General features: G+C 37.9%; 3 protein-coding genes across 4 annotated transcripts; 1 reads left to right on the plus strand and 2 right to left on the minus strand.

Moving 5' to 3' along the window:
* The first annotated feature begins 189 nt into the window (after nucleotides 1–189).
* On the plus strand, nucleotides 190–1,119 carry LOC101823631 (putative olfactory receptor 10D4). The gene has a single exon (XM_005069256.1). The coding sequence runs from the start codon at nucleotides 190–192 to the stop codon at nucleotides 1,117–1,119; it is 930 nt and encodes a 309-aa protein (XP_005069313.1).
* A 13,533-nt stretch (nucleotides 1,120–14,652) lies between these two features.
* Nucleotides 14,653–15,570, minus strand: LOC101839813 (olfactory receptor 148-like). Its single transcript, XM_005069378.3, has one exon. The coding sequence runs from the start codon at nucleotides 15,568–15,570 to the stop codon at nucleotides 14,653–14,655; it is 918 nt and encodes a 305-aa protein (XP_005069435.2).
* A 7,771-nt stretch (nucleotides 15,571–23,341) lies between these two features.
* LOC101840085 (olfactory receptor 149) lies at nucleotides 23,342–25,549 on the minus strand. 2 transcript variants are annotated; one of them, XM_005069379.2, is made up of 3 exons: nucleotides 24,660–25,549; nucleotides 23,940–23,953; nucleotides 23,342–23,373 (listed from the first exon to the last, which is right to left on the minus strand). In XM_005069379.2, the coding sequence occupies exons 1-3, from the start codon at nucleotides 25,547–25,549 to the stop codon at nucleotides 23,342–23,344; spliced, it is 936 nt and encodes a 311-aa protein (XP_005069436.2). The 2 variants fall into 2 exon arrangements, with proteins under 2 accessions (XP_005069436.2, XP_021082347.1); XM_021226688.1 differs by lacking the exons at nucleotides 23,342–23,373; nucleotides 23,940–23,953 and having other exon boundaries at nucleotides 24,614–25,549.
* Nucleotides 25,550–26,182: the final 633 nt, after the last annotated feature.

The raw sequence follows: 26,182 nt of genomic DNA on the forward strand, positions 1-26,182 counted from the left end.
TTCGTCACCCAAGTGACAAAAAATAACCCATCAGCAGGAAAGATAATTCTGTCTACAACATCTCTCTGTAAATACCACTATGATTTTCTCTTCCACCCTGGTGATTTAAACTCGTCTAATCCACATACATAATACATTTCACCAATACAGTCTTTCTATAGATTCCTAGGAATTGCTTCTCCCATAAACATGACAAACAACTCTATGGTGACAGAATTCATCTTGCTGGGCATCCCTGAGACAGCAGGCCTGGAGAAGGTCCTGCTTTTCCTGTTCGCATCACTGTATGCCTGTGCCCTCCTGGGAAATTTCCTCATTCTTATTGCAGTCATCTCCTCCCAGAGACTCCACACACCCATGTATTTTTTCTTGGGAAACCTCTCCATTTTTGACTTGGGTTTCTGTTCTACAACAGCTCCAAAGTTGTTGTCTTATCTTTCAGGACAGGGTCGAGGGATCTCTTTCCAGGGCTGTATCATTCAACTCTTCTTCTATCATTGTCTGGGATGCACAGAGTGCTTCCTATACACAGTGATGGCCTATGACCGCTTTGTTGCCATATGCTTCCCTTTGAGATACACAGTCATCATGAACCACAGAGTGTGCTGTGTCTTGGCCACAGGGACTTGGGTGAGTGGTTGTGTGCATGCCATTATCCTAACAACCCTCACTTTCCAGTTGCCCTATTGTGGTCCCAGGGATGTGGGATATTACTTCTGTGACATGCCTGCAGTGTTACCACTGGCCTGTGAGGACTCTTCTCTAGCACAGAGGGTAGGGTTTACAAATGTCGGTCTTTTATCTCTTATTTGCTTTTTCCTAATACTTGTGTCTTACACTCGAATTGGGATCTCTATCTCAAAAATTCGTTCGACAGAAGGAAGGCAGAGAGCGTTTTCCACATGCAGTGCCCACCTCACTGCCATTGTCTGTGCTTATGGACCAGTCATCATCATCTACCTACAGCCCAGTCCTAGCCCGTTGCTTGGTACAATTATTCAGATTTTGAACAATCTTGTGACACCCACACTTAATCCATTGATCTACAGCCTCAGAAATAAGGATGTGAAAGCGTCTCTGAGGCACATATTTCTTAAGAAATCTCAGTTTGGAAAATAAATAAAAGCATCTAAATGTTTGCTTCACAAAGTTTGAATTGCCATTTAATAGGTCCGATTTGCATTGACAGTCTTACAAGACAAATTGGCATCTATAACTTCCAAGGTATACTAAAATGAAATATATATTACATCCATTTACCACTCTCTTCATTATTGGAAGATATGTATTTATTTTATATTTCCTTATTTTTATAATGAAATACAAGTGATAAAGGCTTTTAGCAATTCTATGTTGATTGTTGTGTTATGTGAATTCTCTCCAGGTACTTCATAGATTAATAGAAATGAGTTAATAATTAAGACAGAACTGGCCAATAAGAAGCACTAGTCATCGGTCAACAGATTAAATAATGTATGTAGTGTCTATGTGATTATTAGGGGCCAAACGTCTGTGGGAAGCTCCAGAAACAATAAAATATGGACATTATATTTTAAAATGCTGGGAATACTGTACAGCATGTAGCTTCAGTTATTCACTGTAGTGCTTATATCTGTTAGAGCATATGGTGGCTTCCATTGCCATTGTATTGTGAGACAACATTAAATGCATATCACTACACTGAGAGAAGATGAAAATTTGAAATGTGGTTTCTATTAACTGTATACCACTGTTTACATCATCATGAAAGCAAGAATGCTAAGTCAAATGATCATGAGTGGGTGGCCATGTATAGTATAGTTACAAAATAATGATGTATGTACTTCATCTATTATTGGGTTTCTACTGAAGACTAACTCTCCTGAAGGGCTTACCTCAATCCTGTCTACCAACACAGCATCCTCTCAAGCTTAGTGAAGCTGATGCCCACCTGACCAAGTTGTGAAAGGAATTGGTCATAAGAGGACAAAATCTATCATTCAAATAGACAATCGTTTTTCAGAGAAATGAAAATCATATCAAATTACGAAGCTTCTCTTGAACTAGACACCATTTATTTCCCCTCCCAAGTCTGAAATGTGAACTCTAATTCTATATAACTGTTTCAAAACTTTGGACCAATTCATCTGTTTGGGAAAATGAGAGTACGAATAGAGACATTGATGGCAAACCGGAAATAATAATGGGAAAGGGGAATGTTTTTGTTTTTCTCTTTGGCATGAAATAATTGTTGAGTTAACAATAATGTCAAAATCTTTTTCTCTTTCACTTGCCTGGTACCAGCCAGAAACAAACACTGGGTAAAATTGTAAACTAGAACAAATTACAGGAATTTTTAGTTTAAGGTTTGGAGGAGACAAGGCACAAAAAAAAGAAATGCAATGTAGCCTCAGTAATTCATTGTAGCTTATTGTCTGCATGATTGAGAGCTCAGGGTGGTGTCCATTGTCTTATATTGTGAGACAACAGAATTACAGAAATGCTAGCAATAGTGCCCCAGTCAGAGTTTTCTGGGTTCCAGAATGTAAACCTCAGTATTGAGTGCAGAGCTCTTCTGAAAATCTAAGAATGAGTAGGTTCATACCAGACCCTCTAAAACATTGCTAATTCTTGTTCAACTGACACTATGTAGTAGAAAATAACTTCTGTGTATGTGTCACTAAAACCTCAATCTCATCAATATCAACCCTACAAGGCCTCACAATTCACAATTTTATAAAGTCTTCATACTTTACTCTCACGTTCTTTGGGTTCTGTTTCTACTAATATTCTGAATTAGGTACTGTATGTAAGAGTAGAAAAATAATCAGTTACCCAGATTTCTCAGAGGTTCTCCTCAAGTATCTCATCATTCATCTCTGGCTTTAGCTATGTTTTAATAATGCTTGCATTATTTGTCTTTTCATATCTATGAACACAATACCTAACAGCACAATTAAAAAGGGTGATCAATTCATTTTTGTTGTAGCTACAGAATCTTCATCACAAGGTTATTGATTCTGTGTGTCTGGGCCTGTAATGTAACTGTAAGTAAATCATGTTTCCAGAAATATGTGGCAGAAGATATTAACTTCATGATGGGCAAAGAGTAGAAACATAAAATGACAGGATTTGTAACAAAATACAAGCCTTAAAACATGGCCCAGTGAACTACTTCCTCAAGTCTTAAAATTTCATCGCTAGTAATAATGTTAATGTGTGGACCATATATTTCAAATTTGACATCACCTCCCTTTTACTCGGTGTCTCATATGCATCTAACAATTCCAAGATCACTCATTTTCTCTCCACTTGTTGTTTTTAACTACAAATAGATTCTTTTCTTACATAGTACATCTCATAAAACAGTTTCACTTGTCAAAAGTTAAGCCCCTGCCACCATCTGTGCCTAGCCTCCAGGCAGTGAGCCCCTGTATATCCAAAGTAGGTACATTTCCATTTGACAAATGTGTGTGACTCAGTGATGCCTAATCAGGTGTATGGTAAACATCTAAACACAAGTTCCCCCAAATGAAAGCTATCCATTAACATGTATATTTGATTGTGAATAATTAAGAATCAGTATTGATCACTCATTCTGTACAATATTAAGGGTGATAAATACACAAAATGAACATATGTACAACCTTAAAACTGTACATCAAAAGAGATAATAGAGCCTTAAGGAAAACCTACATTTCAAATTTAATATAAAACAAGGAGACAGAATTATTTGGACTTCTATCTCCAAAGAGAATCAAGTATCTATCTTGAAGTTCTTTCCTGGGTACTGCAATCTCATGAAGCATCTGAACCTTGTGGTGGCATCTTAATTAAAATTGAGTTCTAAAACCAGATTCATGGTTTCTGTGTTCCAGGAAGCCATGCACCCTGTTCTGCATCCTGACAGTACTGACAACATCATCGCTTTTCCTCCTGCGATCTCTGCCTGTGTGTCTATATACCAAAGCTAAAACATTTCCCTTAGAACTTTCGCAGTAGCAAAATCCCAGTGATATTTTTTCTTGGAACATTACTAAATGCTTGGGCACCCATTGTCTTTGTAATGTTTAGGTAGACTATGGGTATTATGAAATCTATATTTCTTCTCCTGGGAAAGTTGAAAGTATCTTAAAGTACCCATGTTGGAGCCATGGAATTTATAAGTAGGAAAATAGCCCATGTTTGTTTCATGATGAATGAAAACCAGCAAAAGGGAATCATGACACCTGGTGAGGAATTTTAATTAAGGCAGTATAGGTGGGTTATGGTCCCTTTGGGGGTTGAATGATTCTTTCAGAAGCGTTGTCTAAGACATTCAGAAAACACAAAAAATTTCTATTACAATTCATAACAGTAGCAAAACTATAGTTATGAAGTAGCAAGGAAAATAATTTTATGGCTGGAGGTCACCCCAACATGAGGATAGAACTGAAGGGTTGCAACATTAGGAGGTTTGGGAAAAACTCTATTATAGTTAATGTGAGATTGTAGAGGAAGGAATTTTGGGCTTATACTTCTTTAACAAATTACTAGAGGATAATTCATATTTACTTCTTAATTAATTATCAGAATTCACACACTTATAATTAAATGAAATGCAAATGAAATTTGCATGATTTCTCAGCATTTTTAAATTGTTGTATTTATTTCACAGTCTGTTGTATTGTGCTACAGTAATAATGTTGCCCAGACATAATTTAATATAGGTGACAGATGAGATAATGCATTTTTTGGCTGTGCGTGAAGTATTTACTTGATTATCTGTTTATGTTCTTTTGTGAAATGAATCCAGTAGGATGGCCTGCTGTAGCACAGCTTGCTGACTGATTCAGAAATTTTCCCTCTGGTTGCCTGGCAACAAGTTGTATGTGGTGTATTTGGAGCATAAGCTGAGATGCTACTGAAAGGAAGCTCGATACAATATATTCTTTCATTTATCACCAACCTTTATTTTCTATAAGACTAAGATTTTATTCTTTCATTTTCCCCAGTAGAGACTGAAGTTTATTTAATTTTGGAAGTTAGAGGTTAGGAAATCAGCACAAAGATGACTGGTTAAACCCATCAATCTACAAGATTTCTATGTTTTCTCCTCAATTTCATAATGTTCCACCAAGTGAAAGCAAATAAAACCTTCAAGTTCATTTTTCAATAAAAGCTGAAATGTACTGAACTTACACTACCCTTCCCAAGTTTACATTAAAAAATAAACAACCGGTGTTGAGAAGAGCCTCTCAAATCAGCAGCCCTAGCTGTTTTCAAGTCCCTCTGGGAGCTCTGCAACTCAGCTTTCATGAGTCATTATCCAGGCTGGGACAGACTTTTCTGTGACTCAGCTGCCTTTAAGTCATCCATGCTTCTGTAAGTGACTGCTCATTCATCCTATTCTTAGTCATCCATTAACTCAATAGACAGCAAAGTTGGCCCTTAGTTATCTTTTTTTTTTTTTTTGGACTAGTATCAGGTTATGTTTCTCACTAACAGTTCTCCATGGATTTCAGATACTGTGCAACTCTTCAGTGCCCTCTGGAGTGAACAGCATTTGTTTTAGTCTCACATGATATGTAAACGCACAGATCTGAAATGTGAAATATTTCTCTTTTTTTAATTTATTTTTCAGTTTAAATTTAGATAAGAAACAAGGTTGCTTCATAAGTCAGTTCCAGGTCCCTCTCCCTTTCCCTACCCTCCTCCCATGCCCTCCCCCCAACCCCCTCATTATCCCCTCATTTCCCCATGGAGGGTGAGGCCCTCCATGGGGGTGTCCATAGTCTGTCATTTCATATAGGGCAGGGCCTAGACCCTTCCCCCAAAGTTCAGGGTGAGAATGCACCTCACATTGTTGGATGGGAGTCCAAAGTCCGTGTGTATACTCGGGATGGGTACTGATCTGCTGCCCAAGGCTCAATAGATTACCTAGGCCTCCTCATTGGCACTCACATTCAGGGGGTCTTGATCAGTCCCATGCTGGATTCTCAGGCTAATGCCTGGGATTCAAGAGTTAACCTTTGTCAGGTCAGCTGTTTCTGGGGGTTAAACCAGCCCAAGCCCAGTCTTAAGAGGCAGACTCCCTCAGTTAAGTCCTGAGCTGAACTCAAGAAAGCCAGTAACAGAGAGGGAGGACTGATGACCAAAGTGAAATATTTCTTAAGGAATTTCTATTCACCTGCATAGGAGTGCAAGCAACTGCTTTGTGGTTTCTTACCCACACATTGTTACCTTCAAATAATGTTTAACTCTCACATGTATTCTCCCCAGGTAATATGTGTTTCTCTGAGGTTTTGAGTTCTCCTCCACGAACTTTAAAGATATCAAAATGGAGAGGTTGTTGTTGGAATTCCACACTCTTGATCACTTTCTGTGTCATTTCCCTGTTCCTTCAACTCCCGGGGTTCCATTTTCCTCCATTTCTATTCTGAGCAGCAATACCATCCTCATTTGGATACAGAAAGATTGGTACCCATTAAGCTAGTGAGCCGCAATTATACTGATGTCTCCCAATGCCAAAATGTCATTTGGGAGATTTGTATATAATACCAACAATCATTCCTAGCTATATTATTAAACTGGGGATGATCAAAAATATTAATCACTTAGCACAATGCCTTCATGTGGTAGATATTGAAGATATATCCCATGCATTATTGAACTTTGTCATTAATTGAAAGCAGAATTAATTCACAATAATAAACTATCATTCTCAAGGAATTAATCTCTTCCTTCAGAGATATAAACACCATAAAATTATCCTAAGAGAAAAGAAATGAGCATAGGATAATCAAACAACTCAGCAACCAAATTGCTCAGAGTCTCCAACTGAAAGTAATTTTGCTTTGGAGTCATTGTTGGGTTTTGTCAAAGATTTAGCTATTTTATGACTAATACATATTGTAAGAAGAACTAACAAATCAACCACTCCATCACACCTGTAAATATGGAAAAATTACTGGGAGGCATTTTTTCACCAAGAACCTAGACATTTGTAAAGACCAGCTCCACCTACTGCAAAAGAAGGCAAACAGAGTTTTATCAAACTGAAATGAGTTGGTTTTTTGAGGGAAGTTTTTGTTTTGGGTATCCTAACCTGTCACTTGCTGGATAGCACATGTATGACTCAAACAGTATTCTGTGTTCTCAATGATATCTAAAGTTTGCATATTTATTTATCAGTGTATGTATATGCATGTAGGGAGCACACATGCCACATGGATGCATGTGAAAAGAACTCCAAAAGAAGGAGAACATGAGGCATGCACAGGAGTTACCAGAGCATCTGACTACACAAAAGCCCAGTGGTCACTCTGAGATCATGATCTGTTATGAGACTAAGGATACTTTACTATAATCCAATCGAAAATGAGTTTTGGTACATCAGACTAGAGCAAACATATGGAGAGTTAACTGTTGCTATGGAGTTTTTATTGGGTTTTGGAAACATCAGTTATGATAAGCAAAAAAAATAGTCATGGGCAAATAGACATCTTAGACTAGAAAAATTTTAAAAAGTTGGCCTGGAAAAAGGGAATAAAAATCAAAGGTCTGAGAATTCTGATGACATTGTGTGTGGTAAGGATTTTTTTCAGACAAGCCTGGTAGAATGAAGAAGTTCTTCACTTTTTGTTCCTTAGATTTCTGTGTTTGAATTCACACTGAAAATCATTTCTTACTAACAGTGAGGACTTCTTCCAGCTCACCAACAAACATATTCTGTGTGCGCTCAGGGAGTTGAGTCAGTAGAAAAGGGTAACAATAGAGAATGAAAATAACTGAGTATATTAAGTGGGATCAGTGATTTTTATCACATATGAGTTTGAAATAATATAGATCATAATGCCACAATTTTTATCTTGATGTCACAGGCAAATTTCTCTCTCTAGGAAATTACCCTCATTTTTTCTCAAATATTTAGCTAAAATAATCACCATTACTGGGTGCCATTCTAATGTGTCTACTTTTTCTACTTGAAGATAATGCTTAAAAATTATAAGGTATCATAAATTAATTAAAGGAGAACACTTAGAAATAGTAGTAAAAGTCCCCCATATGTGATCACACCACTGAACATTTATGAAAACACTATGCCAAACATAACTCTGTATAAGAAAACATTTATACGGAGATAATAATGATACCTAAGTTTTTCTAAGTTTTAATCGTTCTATGTGTTATGAGAAATGACACTCATGGCTTCAGTTGAATTTCTGTGAAATTATTTTCTTTTCCATGTTGTTTTTTCATTTCTGATAAGGCAAATTTTAATAAAATTCTAAGAGTCCGTATGTTTTTAAATAACATGATTTAGTCATAAGAAATCTTTAATGTGTTCTCAGTTTTATTTCCTTGGAGTCAAATTAGTACATATTTAGAAGGGGATTACAAAATGATGGTAAAATGTTGCATTTCTTATATTCCATTCTTTTTATAATATTTATTATGGCTGGAGGTTTCACGTCCCACCCACCAGTTCCTGAATATACAGAGGCTTATTATTAATTATAATTGCTTGGCCAATGGCTCCAGCATATTACTGACTGGTTCTCACAATTAAATTAACCCAATTCTTTATTCTATATTTTACCATGTGACTCGTGGCCTGTTACCTCCTGGCAGCTATGTTTCATCTCTCTGACCTGTCCTTCTTTCTCTCTGCATCTTTGTTATATTTCTCACCTGGCTGCATTCAATCTGGCCTTTGGCAAAATTAGCTTTATTCATCAACCATAATAGAAGCAACACATATTTGCAGCATACAGAAGGACATCCCATATCAATTTATTTCTCTCTTTTATATCCCAAACACAGTTTCCCCTCCCTCTTATCCTCCCAGTCCCTGCTTCCCCACAGTCCTTCTGCACCCCCATCTACTCTTGCACCTTTTTATTCATTAAAGGGCAGGCCTTCTGTTCATATTGACAAAACATGGCATATCAAGTTTCAGTGAGAATAAGCAACTCTCTCTCCTTGTATTAACATTGAACAAGGCAACTCAGGGTGAGGAATAGGGTCCCAAAAGCCAGTAAAGGAGTCATACACCATCCCTGATCCCACTATTAGTAATCCCACAAGAAGACCAAGATACACAAATTTCACATATGCACAGGGGGCCTAAGGAACTCCCCAGAAGTCTCCCTGGTTGTTAGATCAGTCTCTGTGGGCTCCTATGATCCCAAGTTAGTTGATTCTTTGGGTCTTCTTGTGATTTCCTTGATGTCTGTGGCTCCTACAATTCTTACTTCCTCTGCCTAGCAGGATTCCCAAGTTTGACCTAATGTTCACCTATGGGTCTCTGTATCTATTTCCCTTGGTTGCTGGATGAAGCCTCTCTGATGACAATTGGGTAAGGCACTAGTCCCAGCACATACCATAGGCAGGACATACTGTAGTTGAAGGTTATGTGGCTGGGTTGATGTTCTAATCCCTCCACTGGAAGTCTTGCCTGGTCACAGAAGATGGTCAATACAAGCTATATATGCCCTATTGCTAGGTGTTTTAGCTGTTGTCATTCTTGTAAATTCATGGGGGTTTGACTTGCATTAGGTTTCTACCTGACCATGAAGTGCCTCCCTTTCAGTTGGATCATCAGTACTCTTTCCTTACACCCATTCTACCTGATCCCTCATGTTCTCGTCCCCACCATCCCCTGTCCAATCAGAAAACCTTGTATGACAAGAACTTCAAGTCTTTGAAGAAATAAATTGTTGAAGATATCAGAAGATGGAAAGATCTCCCATGTGCATGGATCAGTAGGGTTAAAGTAGTAAAAATCACCATCTTACCAAAAGTAATCTACAGATTCAAACACAATCCACATTATAATCTCAATATAATTCTTTACAAACCTTGAAAGAAAAATACTCAACTTCATTTGGAAAAACAAAGAACACAGGATAGCTAAAACAATCCAGTACAATAAAAAAACTGGAGATATCACCATCCCTGATTTCAAGGTCTACCTCAGCCCTGTAGTAATAAAAACAGTATGGTATTTGTACAAAAGCAGACAGGTGGATTAATGGAATCAAATAAAAGACCAATATGTAAGTCTATACACCTATAGACACCTGAATGTCAATGATGAATCCAAACTATACAATTGGAAAAAAGAAAGCATCTTCAACAAATGGTGCTGGTATAAGTGGGTGTAGAAGAAAGCAAATAGGTTCACATCTATCACCCTGCAGAAACTCAAGTCCAAGTGGATCGAATAGCTCACATAAATTTGATAGAAGATAAAGTAAGAAATATCTTTGAGCTCACTGGCACAGGGGACAACTTCCTTAATGGAACACCAATAGTGCAGATGCTAAGATTGACAAATAATAAATGAAGCCTTATGAAACTGAAAAGCTTCTGTAAGGCAAATAACACTGCCAATAGGAAAAATGGAGGCATACAGAATGGGAAAAGATCTTCACCAACCCCACATCAGACAGAGGAATTATTTTTAAAAATATATAAAGAACTCAAGAAACTAGACATCAATAAGCCAAATAATTCGAATGAAAGTGGGGTACAGACATAAGCAAAGAACTATCAATGGAAGAATCACAAACGGCAATAAACTCTTTAAAAAATGTTCAACATCCTTAGCCATCAGGGAAATGAAAATCAAAACAACTCTGAGGTTGCATCTTACACATGCCAGAATGACCTAGGTCAAAAACACAAGTGACATCTTATGCTGGGCAGGATATAGAGCAAGGGAATTACTCTTCCATTGCTGGTGGGAATGTAAACTTGTACAATCTATTTGGAAATCAATATGGCAGCTTCTCAGAAAATTGGGAATCAACCTACTTCAAGTCTTACGTATGCCACTCTTGGAAGTACACCCAAAGAAAGTTCAATCATACCACAAGGACACTTGCTCAACTATATTCATAGTAGCTTTATACATAATAACCAGAAACTGGAAACAACCTAGGTTTCCATCAACTGAAGAATGGGTAAAGAAAATATGGTACAGCTTTAAAAAAAATGGTATCATGAAATTTCAAAGCAAATGAATGGAACTAGAAAACAACATCCTCAGGGAGGTAACCCAGATACAGAAAGTCAAACATGGTATGGTATGTAGTTACTCATAAGTGTCTATTAGCTTTAAAGTAAAGGATAAGCATGTTGTAATCCACAGACCCAGAGCGGGTAGGGAAAAAGGAGGTCTCAAAGCCGGGACACTTGGATCTCTCTGGGAAATTTAAAGGGAAACAGAAGACATACATTCTTATTTAGAAACAGAGGTTGTCATTTGGATATATTTGTGTTCTCTAGTTTAAATATCAAAGCATGTTCCTATTATGTGACAACAACTATGCACTTCAATCACAGTTTGAGTTGTTAAGTAGTATCTAGTATTTCAATCAACAAGTCTTAATTGGTCTTGTCCTTTGGGCATTCTGTTCTCTGTAAAAGTATTATTGAACATCTCAACCTTTCCAGATGCCATGACACAGTGGATTCTCCCATCAGTGTCAAACCATCAAAGCAACAAATGTAGCCTAGAATATATATCCACAAAATGTATCACTAAGGCTTTCTGTGGTTAGATGATTGTCAGTCATTTTAGTAGAGATGTATAATCATTATGTTACATCACATGGCACTTTTTCTCTGTCTTTATGGGTTTCATTTTCTTCTTACTTCATTTAAGGGAAGAATATTCTCACATATGATACTATATTTTGTTTTATATTATGGTTTAAAAAATTTGGAGATTTAGGAAAACAAAAATGGAAACAAATCCCACAAGTGACTAAAATGTCATGAAAATGAAGATCTCATGTGAAGTAGAATCCTCAGTAAATATAACTTTCTTAGTTTTTTTTTCTGTTGCTGGGATAAGACATAGCTACCAATAGAACTTGTAAAAAAAACAGTGCTTTATTTGACCTATGGTTTCAGAGGATTAGAGTTCATGAAGGTTGAGCAAAAGAACATCTGAGGCCTCGCACCTTGATTTATATCCGTGAGGTAAGAGAGAACACTAGGAATTATACCTCAATTCCCAACCCCTAGGAAGAGACTTCCCCCAACACGATCGCACATCCTAATCCTTCTCAAACAGTTCTCCCAAGCAGGGATAAAGTTCAAATAGGTGAGCCAATGGGGTTCATGCTCATCAAATCACCAAATATATTCTTGTTTCCCCGTTGGATTCTGATTTTTTAAGTAGATTTTTTTCTTTTTTACTTTAGTTTTAAATAGCTTGCTTCACATGTCAATCCCAGTTTCCTCTCCCTCCCCTTCTCCCGCACCCCCCTGCTACCCCCTCCAGCCTCCCACCCTATCCCCACTTCCTGCCACATAGAGTATATCCAGAGTCTGTCATTTCGCTCAGGGCAGGGTCCAGGCACTCCCATAAGAGTCCAGGCTGAGAGAGCATCCCTCTTTGTGTTATGGACACACGAAGTCCATTTTTATGCCAGGGATAAATACTGATATACCGCACAGGGCCCCATAGGTTGCCCAGGCCTCCTCACTGACTCAGGGGTCTGTATCAGTCCCATGTTGTCCTCACAGTTATTTGTCTGGGGTAAAAGAGCTCCCCCTTGTTCAGATCAGCTGTCTCTGCTGGTTTTGGCAGCCCATTCTTTGCCCATTTGCTCATCGCTCCTCTCTCTCTGTCACTGGGTTGCATGGGTTCAGTTCAGTGTTTATCTGTGGGTGTTTGCCTCTGCTTCCACCAGTCACTGGATGAAGGTTCAAGGATGGCATATAAGGTAGACGTCAAGTTCATGATCAGGAATGGGCATTTAAGGTAGTCTCTCCACTATTGCTTAGTTTGTCAGTTCGTGTCATCCTTGTAGATAGCTAGAGGTCTCGCTGATGCCAGATCTCTCCCCAAACATATAATGACTCCCTCTATTATGGTATTTCTCATCCTGTTCTTCCCCTATTCTATCCCCCCCTCACTCAACCTTCCTGTTCCCCCATGACCTGCTCTCTCATCTTCTCCCCCTCTCTTCTTCCCAGCTCACACTGCCCTCACCCCCCCCCCCGCCGTGTTCCCAATTTGTTCAGGATATCTTGCCTCATTCCTCTTCTCTGGGCTCTCTCTTTGGCTCTTTCCTGTTTCCCAGACTCACTGTCAGTGGAATTGCAGACTGGAACTCTCCTGATCCATATCTAAGACCATAAATGAGTGAGTACATACTATGATTCTCTCTTTGTGACTGGGTTACCTCACTCAGGATGGTTTCTTCTAGTGCCATCCATTTGCCTGTGAATTTCAAGATTCCATTGTTTTTTTTCTGCTGAGTAGTACTCCATTGTGTAAATGTACCACATTTTCTCTATCCACTCTTCAGTTGAGGGACATCTAGGTTGCTTCCAGGTTCTGGCTATTACAAATAATGCTGCTAGTTTACATAACTGACTCAAAAAACTGTGAAAGGGAACACCTTTTGCTGATAAACACCTTCAGCAAAGACCCAGCAATTCTACTCTTAGGCATATATACAAAATATGCAAATTCATACAACAAGGTTTCTGATATTTTTATGAGAAATAATTCTCATACACATAGTAGGTAGAGGTCCAGTTAGTAAACTGATACTTGGAGAGAAAATTAAATGAGCTTAATTACTGAACCAGTAGGACCTATCCCATACCAAAGGATGGGAACCTGTCAAATTATTTAGGCTGATAGTAATTTAATGATTGGAATCATAATGCAGGGATAAAATCATGACTCAGGATTATATAAGATGACATGGGGCAATCCTAAATTTACCTGAATATGGCACAGAGAAAAAGACTTTACCTTACCTAAAACTGGAGCCAAAATTGTAATAAAATGACCGGTGATGACACAGTCAATGTATCAAGACTTGTGTCTGTGATCATTCCCAGTTTTCTGACTCAATCTTTTCTGTCATGAATTCTCTTGAGAGCTAACAATGAATGGTACATTTCCAGACTTTATTCCTTTGGACTTAACAGGCTGTGTATGTGTGTATGTATAGATGTCTAAATCTTACCTTTATTTACTTATTTCTGAATGTATTTGAGTGGGTAAAGTATGGAAGTCAACAGCTATGACTCAAGAAGTAAAGTTCTTGTCATCAAACATCAAGAATTTTTAAGTCAACTGTTTTGAACTAAACCTCTGGATACTGAATGATAAATCAAACTGCTTTGGTATGTTGGGAACCTTATTTAGAGCACCTTTAGGAATGTGTAAACTTTCCTTTGTGGTCATATTTGTGAAAAATATCATCTCAGTGTCTGAAGAACTACTCCTCTAAAAATATACTTTAAGAGTCTATAAAATGTGACAAGGAAATGGCAGTAGGCAGGAAGCAGAAGTGCATTTCAGGCACAATGGAAGTTGAAGTGTGGCCAGACTTGACACAGAGAGGAGTAAAGGAGGAGCAAAGATCTTTTCTAAATTTAATAAAAAAAGAAAGCCTTTTATAATGACAAGAAAATTGTCTTTAGCTGTTTTAAGATGATGCAGGGTATTTGTCCAGGAAAAGCATGGCAAATAACAATGGTTTTATAATTATTTATGAGACGTTGGTGATGATGGATATACAAAATAGAAAATCCCACAAATAAGTGTTTCCTATTTTTGACTCATTTGTTTAAGAGAATGAAACAGGAGATTGATGATAAGAGAAAATAACTTTTCAAAATTCATTGCTAACTCCATAATTCATTCCTGACCACCTAAGCTAAACTGTGAAACACCCTTCTTAAGGATCTCTTCACTTCCTTGTTCCTCAGGGAATAGATTAAAGAGTTCAGCATGGGTGAGACAATGTTATTTAATATTTGCACCACAGCACCAAGCAGGGGGTTTGGTGTGTGCTGTAGGTAGATGATGATTACGGGTCCATAGGCACAGAGGATGGCAGTGAGGTGGGCACTGCAGGTGGAGAATGCTTTCTGCCTGCCTTCTGCTGAACGGATTCTCAGAATGGCAATCCCAATGTGTGCATAAGAGACACAAACACTGAAGAGAAGCATCAGAGCCAGAAAGCCAACATTGATGGAACCCACCTTCTGAGCCAGTTTACTATCAGTACAAGCCAGGGGTAAAACTGCAGGAATGTCGCAGAAGAAATGATGGACATGGTTGGGTCCACAGTAAGTTAAGTGAAAGGTAAAGGATGTCAGGATGCTGGACTGAAGACAACCTACTAACCAGGATACTGTGACTAAGCTCACACACACTCCAGGTCTCATGATGAGCATGTATCTCAGTGGGTGACAGATGGCGACATAACGATCATAAGCCATCACAGAATAGAGGCATCCTTCAGTAGAACCCAGAAGGTGATAGAAGAAGAGCTGGGCAGCACAGCCTTTGTAGGAGATGGCTGAACTCTGACCAGAGAGATAAAGAAGCATCTTGGGACAGGTTACTGATGGGAATAGCATGTCAAAAATGGATAGAAGTCCCAAGAAGAAATACATAGGGGTGTGAAGGGTAGGTGAAGAAACTATTGCTGCAAAGATGAGCAAATTTCCAAGCAATGTGAAGAAGTAGATGAATAAGAACACAACAAAGAGCAGAGTCTCCAGTCCTTGTGTCTGGGGTATTCCCAATAGAATAAATTCATCCAGCAATGTGTGATTTCCCATAGTCCAGGAAGCCTGTTTTGAATTTTCCAAAACATGAAAATATGAATATAGAGGTTGATATTAGTAATGTATTTAATGTCATAAATTTTTGTTAATTTTCCCTTAGAAATAAAAATGGGAATTATTTAAAGGTCATTTGTGTGCTATAAAACATAATGCGAACACAGATTTCCTCTCAAACATGAATGGGAACAAAATAAAACCTTAATGTGCTGAAGCAATGGATGAAGTAAGAAGAAAGAGTTCCAAATAGCAAAGAGTGACATGGTTTAGCTAATTCCCATAATCCTTTGTTCAAAATTAATACAGAATGAAAATCTAACCTAGAAAATTTTCCTCCTTTTTCTTTTTAGAGTATGTTAAACACTCAGTGGCATCAACCAGTATCCTGAAATGTCAATCAAAGTTGAACTTGGGGACCTTCACATCTAATTTGAAGTGTGAGTCATCATAGTGTACAATTTGTGTAGTATTTACAGTATTCTAAATTCACACACATATATATGTATGTGCGTATAAATGTCAATAGATACACACATGCATTTTATGTATCTTGGTTGGAATATTAACTCATATGACAATATTTATTTTCATAAAAATGTACTTAAAGTGAAACTTTTTCACTATTTTCTTAGATTTTTAAGTTCCCTGGATTTTAGCAGCATGCTGTCTTTTGTAGGTTTTAGATTTTAATTACTTACATGCTATGTAATGAAATGAATGCAAAATATTGTACAATGTTAATAATTATTACATATTGAATTTTGGCTGGTTATTGTATTAAAACAAAATTAATCCTATACTTCTTGAACATTTAATGTTTGAAAATGTGTTATATACCAAAAAGTTAAGATAAACATGTTTAACATGTATCAATATTCCTAATAGATATTAGTACATAGTTTGATATTGCTAAATAAAGGAAGAATGCTCTACAGCAGACATGTAGATTGTATTCTTTTGTGATATTCATCCCCATGCACTGTCTTTAACAGTCACCATACCATGATTTGTTTTGTCCCATTTGACCAGAAATAGGCAATTGAATATGCTGAGAACCCCAAAGACCCTCTGAGTAAGTGTGATAACAAGTCTATTGACATGCTTTCACTTCAAGGTTCTTGGAATTCAACCATGAACAGTGTTTCAAATTGCATTTTTACTTTATCTATCATCTTGAGATATAAATTATACAGATATTAACTGGTGATCATTGCTATGATAGCTAACATTTGTATTCATTTTTTCTGATCTTTCCTTACAATTAATAATTTCTGTGTGTGAATTTTGTCTTTGAAAACCTTGGAAGTTATAAGTCAATACCTTCAATATCCTTACATGGTGATATGGTGAGACTTGAATCCAGTGTCTAAAAAGCTAGAGGTCCCTAAAAAAAAAAAGACTTCAATTTTTAATCTAACTCTGATCTTGCGTCATCTTTACTGAAGAGCTGAAACAAGTCTTTTCTCAGGGGATGCATCCCTGAAAAACAAGTTGGGCATAGATAGACTATCTGTTCCAAGAAGAGACCATGTCTATAATAGTTACTACTGATTATTTCACCTATAAAACATATTTGCGGTGTTACCTATTTGTTTTGACACCACATTTTTGAAGACTCAGACATGATTACTCTCAGCCTGGAACCTTATCTGGGGCTTTGAAAAACTGAACTATAGAACCACAACATTCAGCTTTCATCCCCACATTGCAGGCCTACTGGATTACAATTCAAATCAAAGAAAACCCACAAGAAACGCCTTATGAAAATAGCACTATTCGCTGTTTTCCACCATTTTCTAACATTTTCCACTACAAATTCAAAAACAAACAACAAGTGTCAAATAAAAATAAACAAACACATAAACCCTAAAGCCTCTCTCTAGGTGTATTCCTACCACTAGGCAAGATCATAAGAATTACAAATTCATGTAAAAAGAAAAAAGTCTCACGTGTGTGTGCGTGTGCATGTGGGGGTTGTGTTTGTATGTATGTAGATAGGTAGCCTGTGTGAGCTCATATGGAGGCCAAGGATCAAGTCCAGTTATATTGATTTTTGTCTCCCTACCTTGATTTTTAAAGACAGGGTCTTCTACTGACTGGAGCTGGGTGTTTTGTTTAGCTGGCCTTCAAGCCCTCAGACTCTACCTGTCACCATGCAGATGTGCACTATCATACCCAGTCCTATATGGATGCTGAAGATCTGAATTGGTCCAATTCTGATTTTTGATATTATAACTATAGGTTCATAATTTATAACTTTAAACTCACATTCTCATTTTAAGCAAGGATAAAATTGTACATCAGAAATCTCAAGCCAAAGTCAACAGGCAAGTCCCCATTTCGGGCAGACTTTTTGAGAGTAAAATGGAATATTGTGACTATTGAAAGCAACATTGTGAGAGTAAAGAGGAAAATTCATGTCAGACTATCGAGTTGCCATTACTTCTCATTTGCTCCTCATTTGCGCTGCATGACACTGGTTTTTGATGTATGCTACTAGGATGTGCTGTGTGACTGCATAGGTGCTGTTACGAGCATATGAGGTGCTGTTGTCAATCATACCTGATTTATAGTGGACATCTACTAAGTGAGCTTCATGCTAGTGAAACAAAACTCACTTTAAAGGGTTGCTGCATAGATTTAATATGATGATGTCCTTGAGACATTTTTATGCACAAATCTACATGGTGAGATCATGGTTTCATGGACACAGTGGGAGCCTCTTACTAAAGCATCTAGGAAGGTGACTGCACTGAATTATCAGCGAATATGTAAAGTATGAGTTAGATAACCTGGGGAGAAAGAATAAGGTCTGGAGATATATAATGAGAGGACAGACTTTGAAAATACTATATTTTAGAATATAAGAAAAAAAGGCAGACACAAATCAACAGTTACATTTACCTTTCAGATAATTAGGAAGACAAGCCTGTGCATTTGTCTTATATATCTTTGATAAAGATCATTCTTTTCCCTCTTTGAAGAAAAATATTTAACTAAATTCTATAACTGCAATCTTTTGCAATGCTATGACACATAAGAGGTGATTAATTAACAAACAATGAATAATGACCCAGTAAAAAAAATCATCATTCCTACATGTCATAAGACACCGAGTGGCACGAGGACACTGACCAATGCACTGATGGAAGAGGCAGCCTGATGTCAGGACTTTCCTATAAATCCTTATACCCTAGGACTTCAAAAGTGTGAAAAACAGAACTTAAGAAGGAAAGGAAGCAGATTTGAGCACTTACTTGGTCACAGATCATAACAGCTCAATTAAGGAAGTAAACATTTTGTTGTTCTAAAGGTGACAGGGATTTCCCCTCACCAAATGTTTCCCCTTCCATGGTACCAGCAATGGGCTTGAGCTATTTTTTAATCTAAAATTCACACATGGCTTCTTTTTATTTCAGTACCATGCATAGTAGAGTGTACTAACCCTACGTGACAGGATAGTAGAAGTGGAAGGACCTTCTGCATTTGTGGGATTTTAAATGATGTCATAGTCCCTCTAGAATCTCATTACTTCAAGAAAGGAAGTCTTCTGAGATCAGAGAGTGATTAAACACTTATTACACAACAGTGCAGTAAGGAAGATATTCCTTAAAGAGTATTTTCATCCCTCCTGACCATCTCAACTTCTCCTCTGTGTAAATGTCTCATTGGACCACCTATTCCCTAGGAACTCTGCAAGTTGCAAAATAAAAATATATTATTTTTCAAATTTACATCATTCCATTGTTTCTCATGGTCTCTTATTTCCTGTTGATTTTAACTCATTATCAGATCATAGCAGTTCTAGAACAGGCTATTAAAATTTAAGATGGCTAACTATAGACTTGGCTCCACTTAGGTTTCCTTTCAATGTAACACTCAGTCCTGAAAGCATACATAAAAGCAGCTTTATACAGACTGAGAAGGCTGTATTTATATATTTAGGGATACATATGAATACACATATGCACATACATATGCATATTTGCATGCAATAATAATGATAAAAGAGGCTATGGACTTGAAGATAGATTATGGGAAGATTTGGGAAAGGAGAAATAATATAACTATAATCTCAAAAGATTAAAAAAATTAAGGAGGTGAAGAGAATACTTAGTTATACTAAATCACTAGGAAGAACATTTACATAGAAATAATTAATATGAAATAACTCCCATTTGTTATCCATCATTCTACTTAAATCATGCACCAGCATCATGCAAATGGTTCCAATCAAAGAGCATCATGTTGTCCCAGAGGACCATCATGAGACTATACATACTTTCTTTTTTTCTCAGTTTAAATTTAGATAAGAAACAAGGTTGCTTCACAAGTCAGGTCCAGGTCCCTCTCCCTTTCCCTCCCCTCCTCCCATGCCCTCCCCCCCAACCGCCCCCCCCGTTATCCCCTCATTCCCCCAGGGAGGGTGAGGCCCTCCATGGGGGTGTCCATAGTCTGTCATTTCATACAGGGCAGGGCCTAGACCCACCCCCAAGAGTTCAGGGTGAGAGTGCACCTCCCATTGTTGGATGGGAGTCCAAAGTCCGTGTGTATACTTGGGATGGGTACTGATCTGCTGCCCAAGGCTCAATAGATTCCCTAGGCCTCCTCACTGACACCCACATTCAGGGGGTATTGATCAGTCCCATGCTGGCTTCCCAGGCTGATGCCTGGGATTCAAGAGTTAACCTTTGTCAGGTCAGCTGATTCTGGGGGTTAAACCAGCCCAGTCTTAATCCCTTTGGTCATCAGTCCTCCCTCTCTGTTACTGGCTTTCTTGAGTTCAGCTCAGTACTTAACCAAGGGAGTCTGCCTCTTCTTCCATCAGCCACTGAATGAAGTTTCTGTTTCCCAGACTCTCTGGCCATGGAATTGTAGGCTGGCACTCTCCAGATCTATGTCAAAAATCCATATATGAGAGAGTGCATGCCATGTTTCTCTTTTTTGTGACTGGGTTACCTCACTCAGGATAGTTTCTTCTAGTGTCATCCATTTGCCTGCAAATCTCATGATTCCATTATTTTTTCTGCTGAATAGTACTCCATTGTGTAAATGTACCACATTTTCTCTATCCACTCTTCAATTGAGGGACATCTAGGTTGCTTCCAAGTTCTGGCTATCACAAATAAAGCTGCTATGAACATAGTGGAACAGGCCTCTTTGTTGTATGAATGGGCATCTTTTGGATATATGCCTAAGAGTGGAGTTGCTGGGTCTTGTGGTAGGTTTATTCCCATTTTTCTGAAGAATCTCCATACTGATTTCCAAAGTGGCTGAACCAGTTGGCACTCCCACCAGCAATGGAGGAGTGCCCCCCTTTCACCACATCCCCTCGAGCATAAATTGTCTTTGGTGTTTTTGATTTTAGCCATTCTGACAGGAGTGAGATGGTATCTCAGAGTTGTTTTGATTTGCATTTTCCGGATGGCTAAGGATGTTGAGCACTTTCTCAAGTGCCTCTCAGCCATTTTAGACTCCTCTATTGAAAATTCTCTATTTAGTCCTGCATCCCAATTTTTAATTGGATCCTTTGATGTTTTGGAGACTTGCTTCTTGAGTTCTTTGTAAATTTTGGAGATCAACCCTCTGTCAGATACGTTCTATTGCCTAGTGATGCCCTAGCTTGCAGTAATTCTGATATAAATGAGACTACTGTACCACTTGTCCTGCTGTTGGCTTACAAATTTACCATACTATACTTTCTGTCAGTGTTTTATGGTGTAGTCATTTTATTTTGTAAAAAGAAACTTACTGTAAGACAATGTTATGCTAGAAGTAGCTCATTCATCCTGTGTTATGAATCTCCTGAGATTGCATCCATGTGGGTTGAGAGATATGTAAACTATCTGGAATTATGTGCCAAACCCTGAAGAAATTGACAACATGATTTAGAGTAAGTCTTTGTGGCAATGTTTGGCTTTCTTTAAACACTTTCTTAGCCAGATATTTCCTTGTCTCTGTAACAGTTTGGTCATTGAATATGCTCTCCCCTGACAGGTAATTTCTAAGAGTTATATTTTTTCAGTCATGTAACAATAAAGCCAGTGTGTACACTATCCCTTTGCATAATAAAGCCCAATAATACATATTTGGGATTCGGGAGACACTTATTAAATATTTGATGTGAAAAAAACTTATTAAATATTTGATCATTCAAAAAAGGAACTTACCCATTTGGTTTAAACATATTAAAAATGAATATACTATATAAAATGCATTTATGCTTCAGATTCATGGTTTCCATGTAACCCTCAGCTAACCAGAGTAATATGTGTGACCCCCTGATTCAGCAGTTCCAAGAAACTGTCACATCTTTCATTCTGCTAGACCAGAGGATGAATTCTATTGTCCTCATCATATTTGGTTTTATCTGTCCAGGCCTTCAAATTTGCATGTATGAGAATGATTTCTTCACACGAGGAAGAGGACCATCACTTCTTAGAATTATTTTCACAAGTTTAAAGCCTATGTTTCTATCATCAATAAAAGAGCCCTTTCTGTGCTTTACATTTTAATTTGCTGTTTATTTACATCAGTATATATGGATATAATTTAAGATAAAATTTGATCTACCATATAATTAAAAACTTAACGGAATAATTTTCACAAATTTCACTAATTTAAGAACCTACATCTTAGAAAGGAAATTTTGTCAAAAGAAACATGTTACATATAGCAAATTCAGACTGAGTCTTTTGGTCACATAATATGTTTTTTGCATAGGTTCTACACACTGGCATGATGGTGCTCAAATAGCTAGTTCTGGGCTCTTATTTCTATAAGTGCATGTGTTGTGAAGACATTTTCCTCAAGCTGATTTTTCATAAGCCACGCAGTCTCCCATTGACAACTGTGGAGCATGATGCCTTCAGGCTTATGGTCACAAAAGTTTACTCATTCTTTTACCCTCACTATTCAGCCAGTTTTCCTTTGGCCTCACTGTCTCTTCTGAGTTCACTGAAGGGATTCCTCCAACTCAACTCTAAACAGTTTCTTTCCTACAAAGTTCATACTTTTTCTGCATCATCTACCTGCTTTTTCTTTTGGTGATGTCTGATTTTGTGCTCATGTGTGCATGGTCTTAGAGAGGATCATTTAAGAAAGGTCCTTAGAAAGAATCATTTTAAAAAAACTATTGTTATTTTGTATTTCTAGTATTTCAGCATAAATTGATTGATTTCTACAAATAAAAACAATGATTCTTGGAAAAAAAAGAATCATTTTAATCTACCACGTAAGTCTTAATGATGCTCAGCGCTAAGAGGCAAGAACTTAGGTCTCAGTTTCTTCTCTTCGATGATATTCCCCTTCTCCCTGCATGCCTTTCTTGCCTAGTCTCTTAGATCATGAATGCATGTTATAAAGGAAAATAACGTGTCACAATTTTTAGTCTTAAGAATTCCTTGCGTTTCTATCACTCAAGTCATTCTTGGTTTGTAATTTGTTCATATATATTTTCTGTGCACCGGAAGTGTTATTTGGGTTATTTGGGATATAAAAACAAGGAAAGGTGTGATATGGTACATATGACTTGGGTAGGATGAGAAAAATCTGCTGTATACTTTATGCTTTCTTCATCATTGGCCACAGTATTAATGCAGTCCTATTCTAGTGATCCCCTTAGTGGTTTGCTTCTCCCACAGTTATCAGACAATAGGACTTCATCCTTTCTTTGTCTAGTTAAGCGTGAAGTTACTCATCAATTGACATTTGCCTGAGTTTATTTTTTTAAAGGAGCAAGACTCCATCTTTTCTTCTTTTTATTTTTTCACTTACTTTCCATACTGACAGTAGTTTCCACTCCTTCCTCTCTTCCCATTCCCCTGCCACTTCCCATTTACCCACTCCCCATCTCTCTACCACTAACTCACTTCCAAAGGGGGTAGGCCTCCCATGGGCTTGATCACAGTATGGCACATCAAATTGAGGCAGGACAAAGCTCTTTCCATTGTGTCATAGATTGTGGTTGTGTGGGCATCCTGAGAGCACTGAGGATGGCTTGATGTGGACTAAACAAATAGTACGAGATTTCCAGAAACCCCTTTGGGCCCTTGTTCATTTGAGAGAGTGCGAAGAAGCTTAAGATCAGTTAAGGACCAGGCAAAAGTTGTCCTACTTTCCAGGAGCTCTTGCCAAAGTTGCTTCAGGGTCTTCAAGTAGATAGGGTTGCTGGATTAATGCGGTGGGTTCTATGACTATGGTCTGCTTCTTATGCAAGCATGCAGAAAATAACTGTCTCTCTGTGCTCATTGTCTTTTGTTACCTACTTTCCCATGTTCTTCTCTTTCCTTAATCATTGTTAGAATGAACAACACAGCCGCTGTATTCCCCCTGCATATAATCAAGTTGTTAATAAATTCAGCCACAAAAATAGTACCTTCTTTGATTGACTATCAGGTTTCTCATTTGTAGTTCATTTTAGCTGAAAACAGAATTTTAAAAGAATACTGGAAGATAAACTAAAGTCAGCTCCTCAAGTCCTGTTTTTTATGTAGTGCCATTTCGGGTCAATGTCACAGGATCATTGAAATACAAATTTCTCTCAAACTTCAGTAGCCCTTAGTTGAATAAATTCGTAGCAGAGCTAATGCAAATATTTTATTGAACTATCATAGCATCAAACATGGAAAAACACCAGGGAGAAGAAAAAGAAGAGGAAGAGGCAGGAGATAGGACAATAAAAATAAGGATTGAGAAGCACTGGGTCTGAAACCAGTGGAAAATAATGAGAAGAAAGCGGGATAAAAAGAGTTGTAGACAAGCAGCAGGCTCACATTGCTCTGCCTAAGGAAGGACTGCTCCACTCTCGCCTGCCTGCTGTGTTCATCTGAGAATAGAGGTCAGTCTGAGTCAGACATCTGGCCACGGAGGTTCCATTCACCACTTACTCTCTAGATGCCAGTTACTTGCATTTTTGTCTGTAATAGTACAAATTTAAGATAGCAATATCCATGTTATCAAATACAGAGTAGTTTTAAGAAATTGCTGAATCTACTCCATTAAGCTAAAGGGCAGCTAAATATTTCCTACTAATCATTCTTTACAACTGTTCAGTTAGGAAGCACAGTGAACGTAGGGCAGTCCACAGTGATGATTTTACTTCCTTATTCCGGAGGCTGTAGATCAATGGGTTTAGCATAGGGGTGACCAGGTTACTCAAGACCTGAACAGTTGTATCCAACCAAGGGCTTGGCGTTGGCCTCAGATGAATGAAAATCACTGGCATGTAAAAGAGCAAGATGGCAGTGAGGTGGGCACTGCAGGTGGAGAAGGCTCTGTGTCGACCCTCAGTGGAGCGAATCTGTAGAATGGAGTAAACTATACAGCTGTAAGAGGTGAAGATAAAGAAGAAGCAAATGAGGGGCAGGAAACCCACACTGATGAATCCTACCATCTCCAGGGCTGATGTGTCTGCACAGGCTAATTTCATCACCACATGAATATCACAGAAATAATTGTCCACCTCTTTGGGGCCACAGTAGGGTAACTGGAAGGTGAGAGTAGTTAGAAATGTTGAATGAATACAACCAAAAACTGATGTACCCGTAGCCAGCAAGGCACATACTCTATGGCTCATGATGATTGAGTAGCGTAGAGGGTAGCATATGGCAACAAAGCGGTCATAGGCCATCACTGTGTATAGGAAACATTCAGTACCACCCAGGAAATGGTAGAAGAAGAGCTGGCACACACAGCCTTCATAGGAGATGACTCTGCTATTTCCTGAAAGGTAGAATAGCATCTTGGGAGAACTCACAGAAGGAAAAAATATGTCACACACAGACAGCTGGCAAAGAAAGAAGTACATGGGTGTGTGAAGTCGAGTGGAGGAGACGATTGCAAGGAGTATGAGTAAGTTCCCCACCAGGGTAAAGATGTAGAAAGACAAAAACAAGACAAAGAGAATGGTCTCCAGACCCTCTGTGTGTGGGATGCCAAGCAGGACAAACTGAGTCACTACTGAAAGGTTCTTCATAGCTTTAAGAATGTTTGACCTCACGAAGATTAAAAGTCAGCATTCCAGTCATCAGTATCAATTAAGAAGTTGTTTCTAATAAGAACTTTGAGTATGCTTTGGGAAGCAGCAAATTGCTTTATACTGACGTACATAAACAAGAATTCTATAAAGTACCAGCTACTCTAAACTCATATTTAAGAGATGGTGTACCCAGTTTTTAGAAGAGCTTCTTTGTAGATATAAATGATTGTCTTCTATTTCAAGAGAAGAAGTTAAATGACCTGGTCAAATACTCTCTCATTAGACACTGCTTTATATGACTTTATATTCTGAGAACATGTCTTCTGGATCTTGGTGGTATGTTTAAGTAAACTTCTGTCACTATTCATTGTCCTCTGAAAAGCAATAAAAATATTATATAGAAACTAGGCCATTTAATCCTGACTTTGCTTCTTCTTAACTATATTGAGATAATTTACATAATGTTTTTCATAGACACCTACAAAGTATAAGACATACATAGTCTAACTGCAATAATGTCAACATAATTGTGGTCTTATATGGTAATAAAATTTATAAATGGTCTGAAAGTTGCCAGCAAACTATTACTAAACTCTAATTAAGGTCTTCCTTAACTTCATGAAGCTACAA

The sequence above is a fragment of the Mesocricetus auratus genome, unplaced genomic scaffold, assembly GCF_017639785.1.
Source record: "Mesocricetus auratus isolate SY011 unplaced genomic scaffold, BCM_Maur_2.0 Super-Scaffold_100022, whole genome shotgun sequence".
NCBI classification, from domain to species: domain Eukaryota; kingdom Metazoa; phylum Chordata; class Mammalia; order Rodentia; family Cricetidae; genus Mesocricetus; species Mesocricetus auratus.

Coding starts and splice junctions, on each gene's coding strand:
- LOC101823631 (XM_005069256.1), top strand. CDS start 190: ATGACAAACAACTCTATGGTGACAGAATTCATCTTGCTGGGCATCCCT.
- LOC101839813 (XM_005069378.3), bottom strand. CDS start 15,570: ATGGGAAATCACACATTGCTGGATGAATTTATTCTATTGGGAATACCC.
- LOC101840085 (XM_005069379.2), bottom strand. CDS start 25,549: ATGAAGAACCTTTCAGTAGTGACTCAGTTTGTCCTGCTTGGCATCCCA.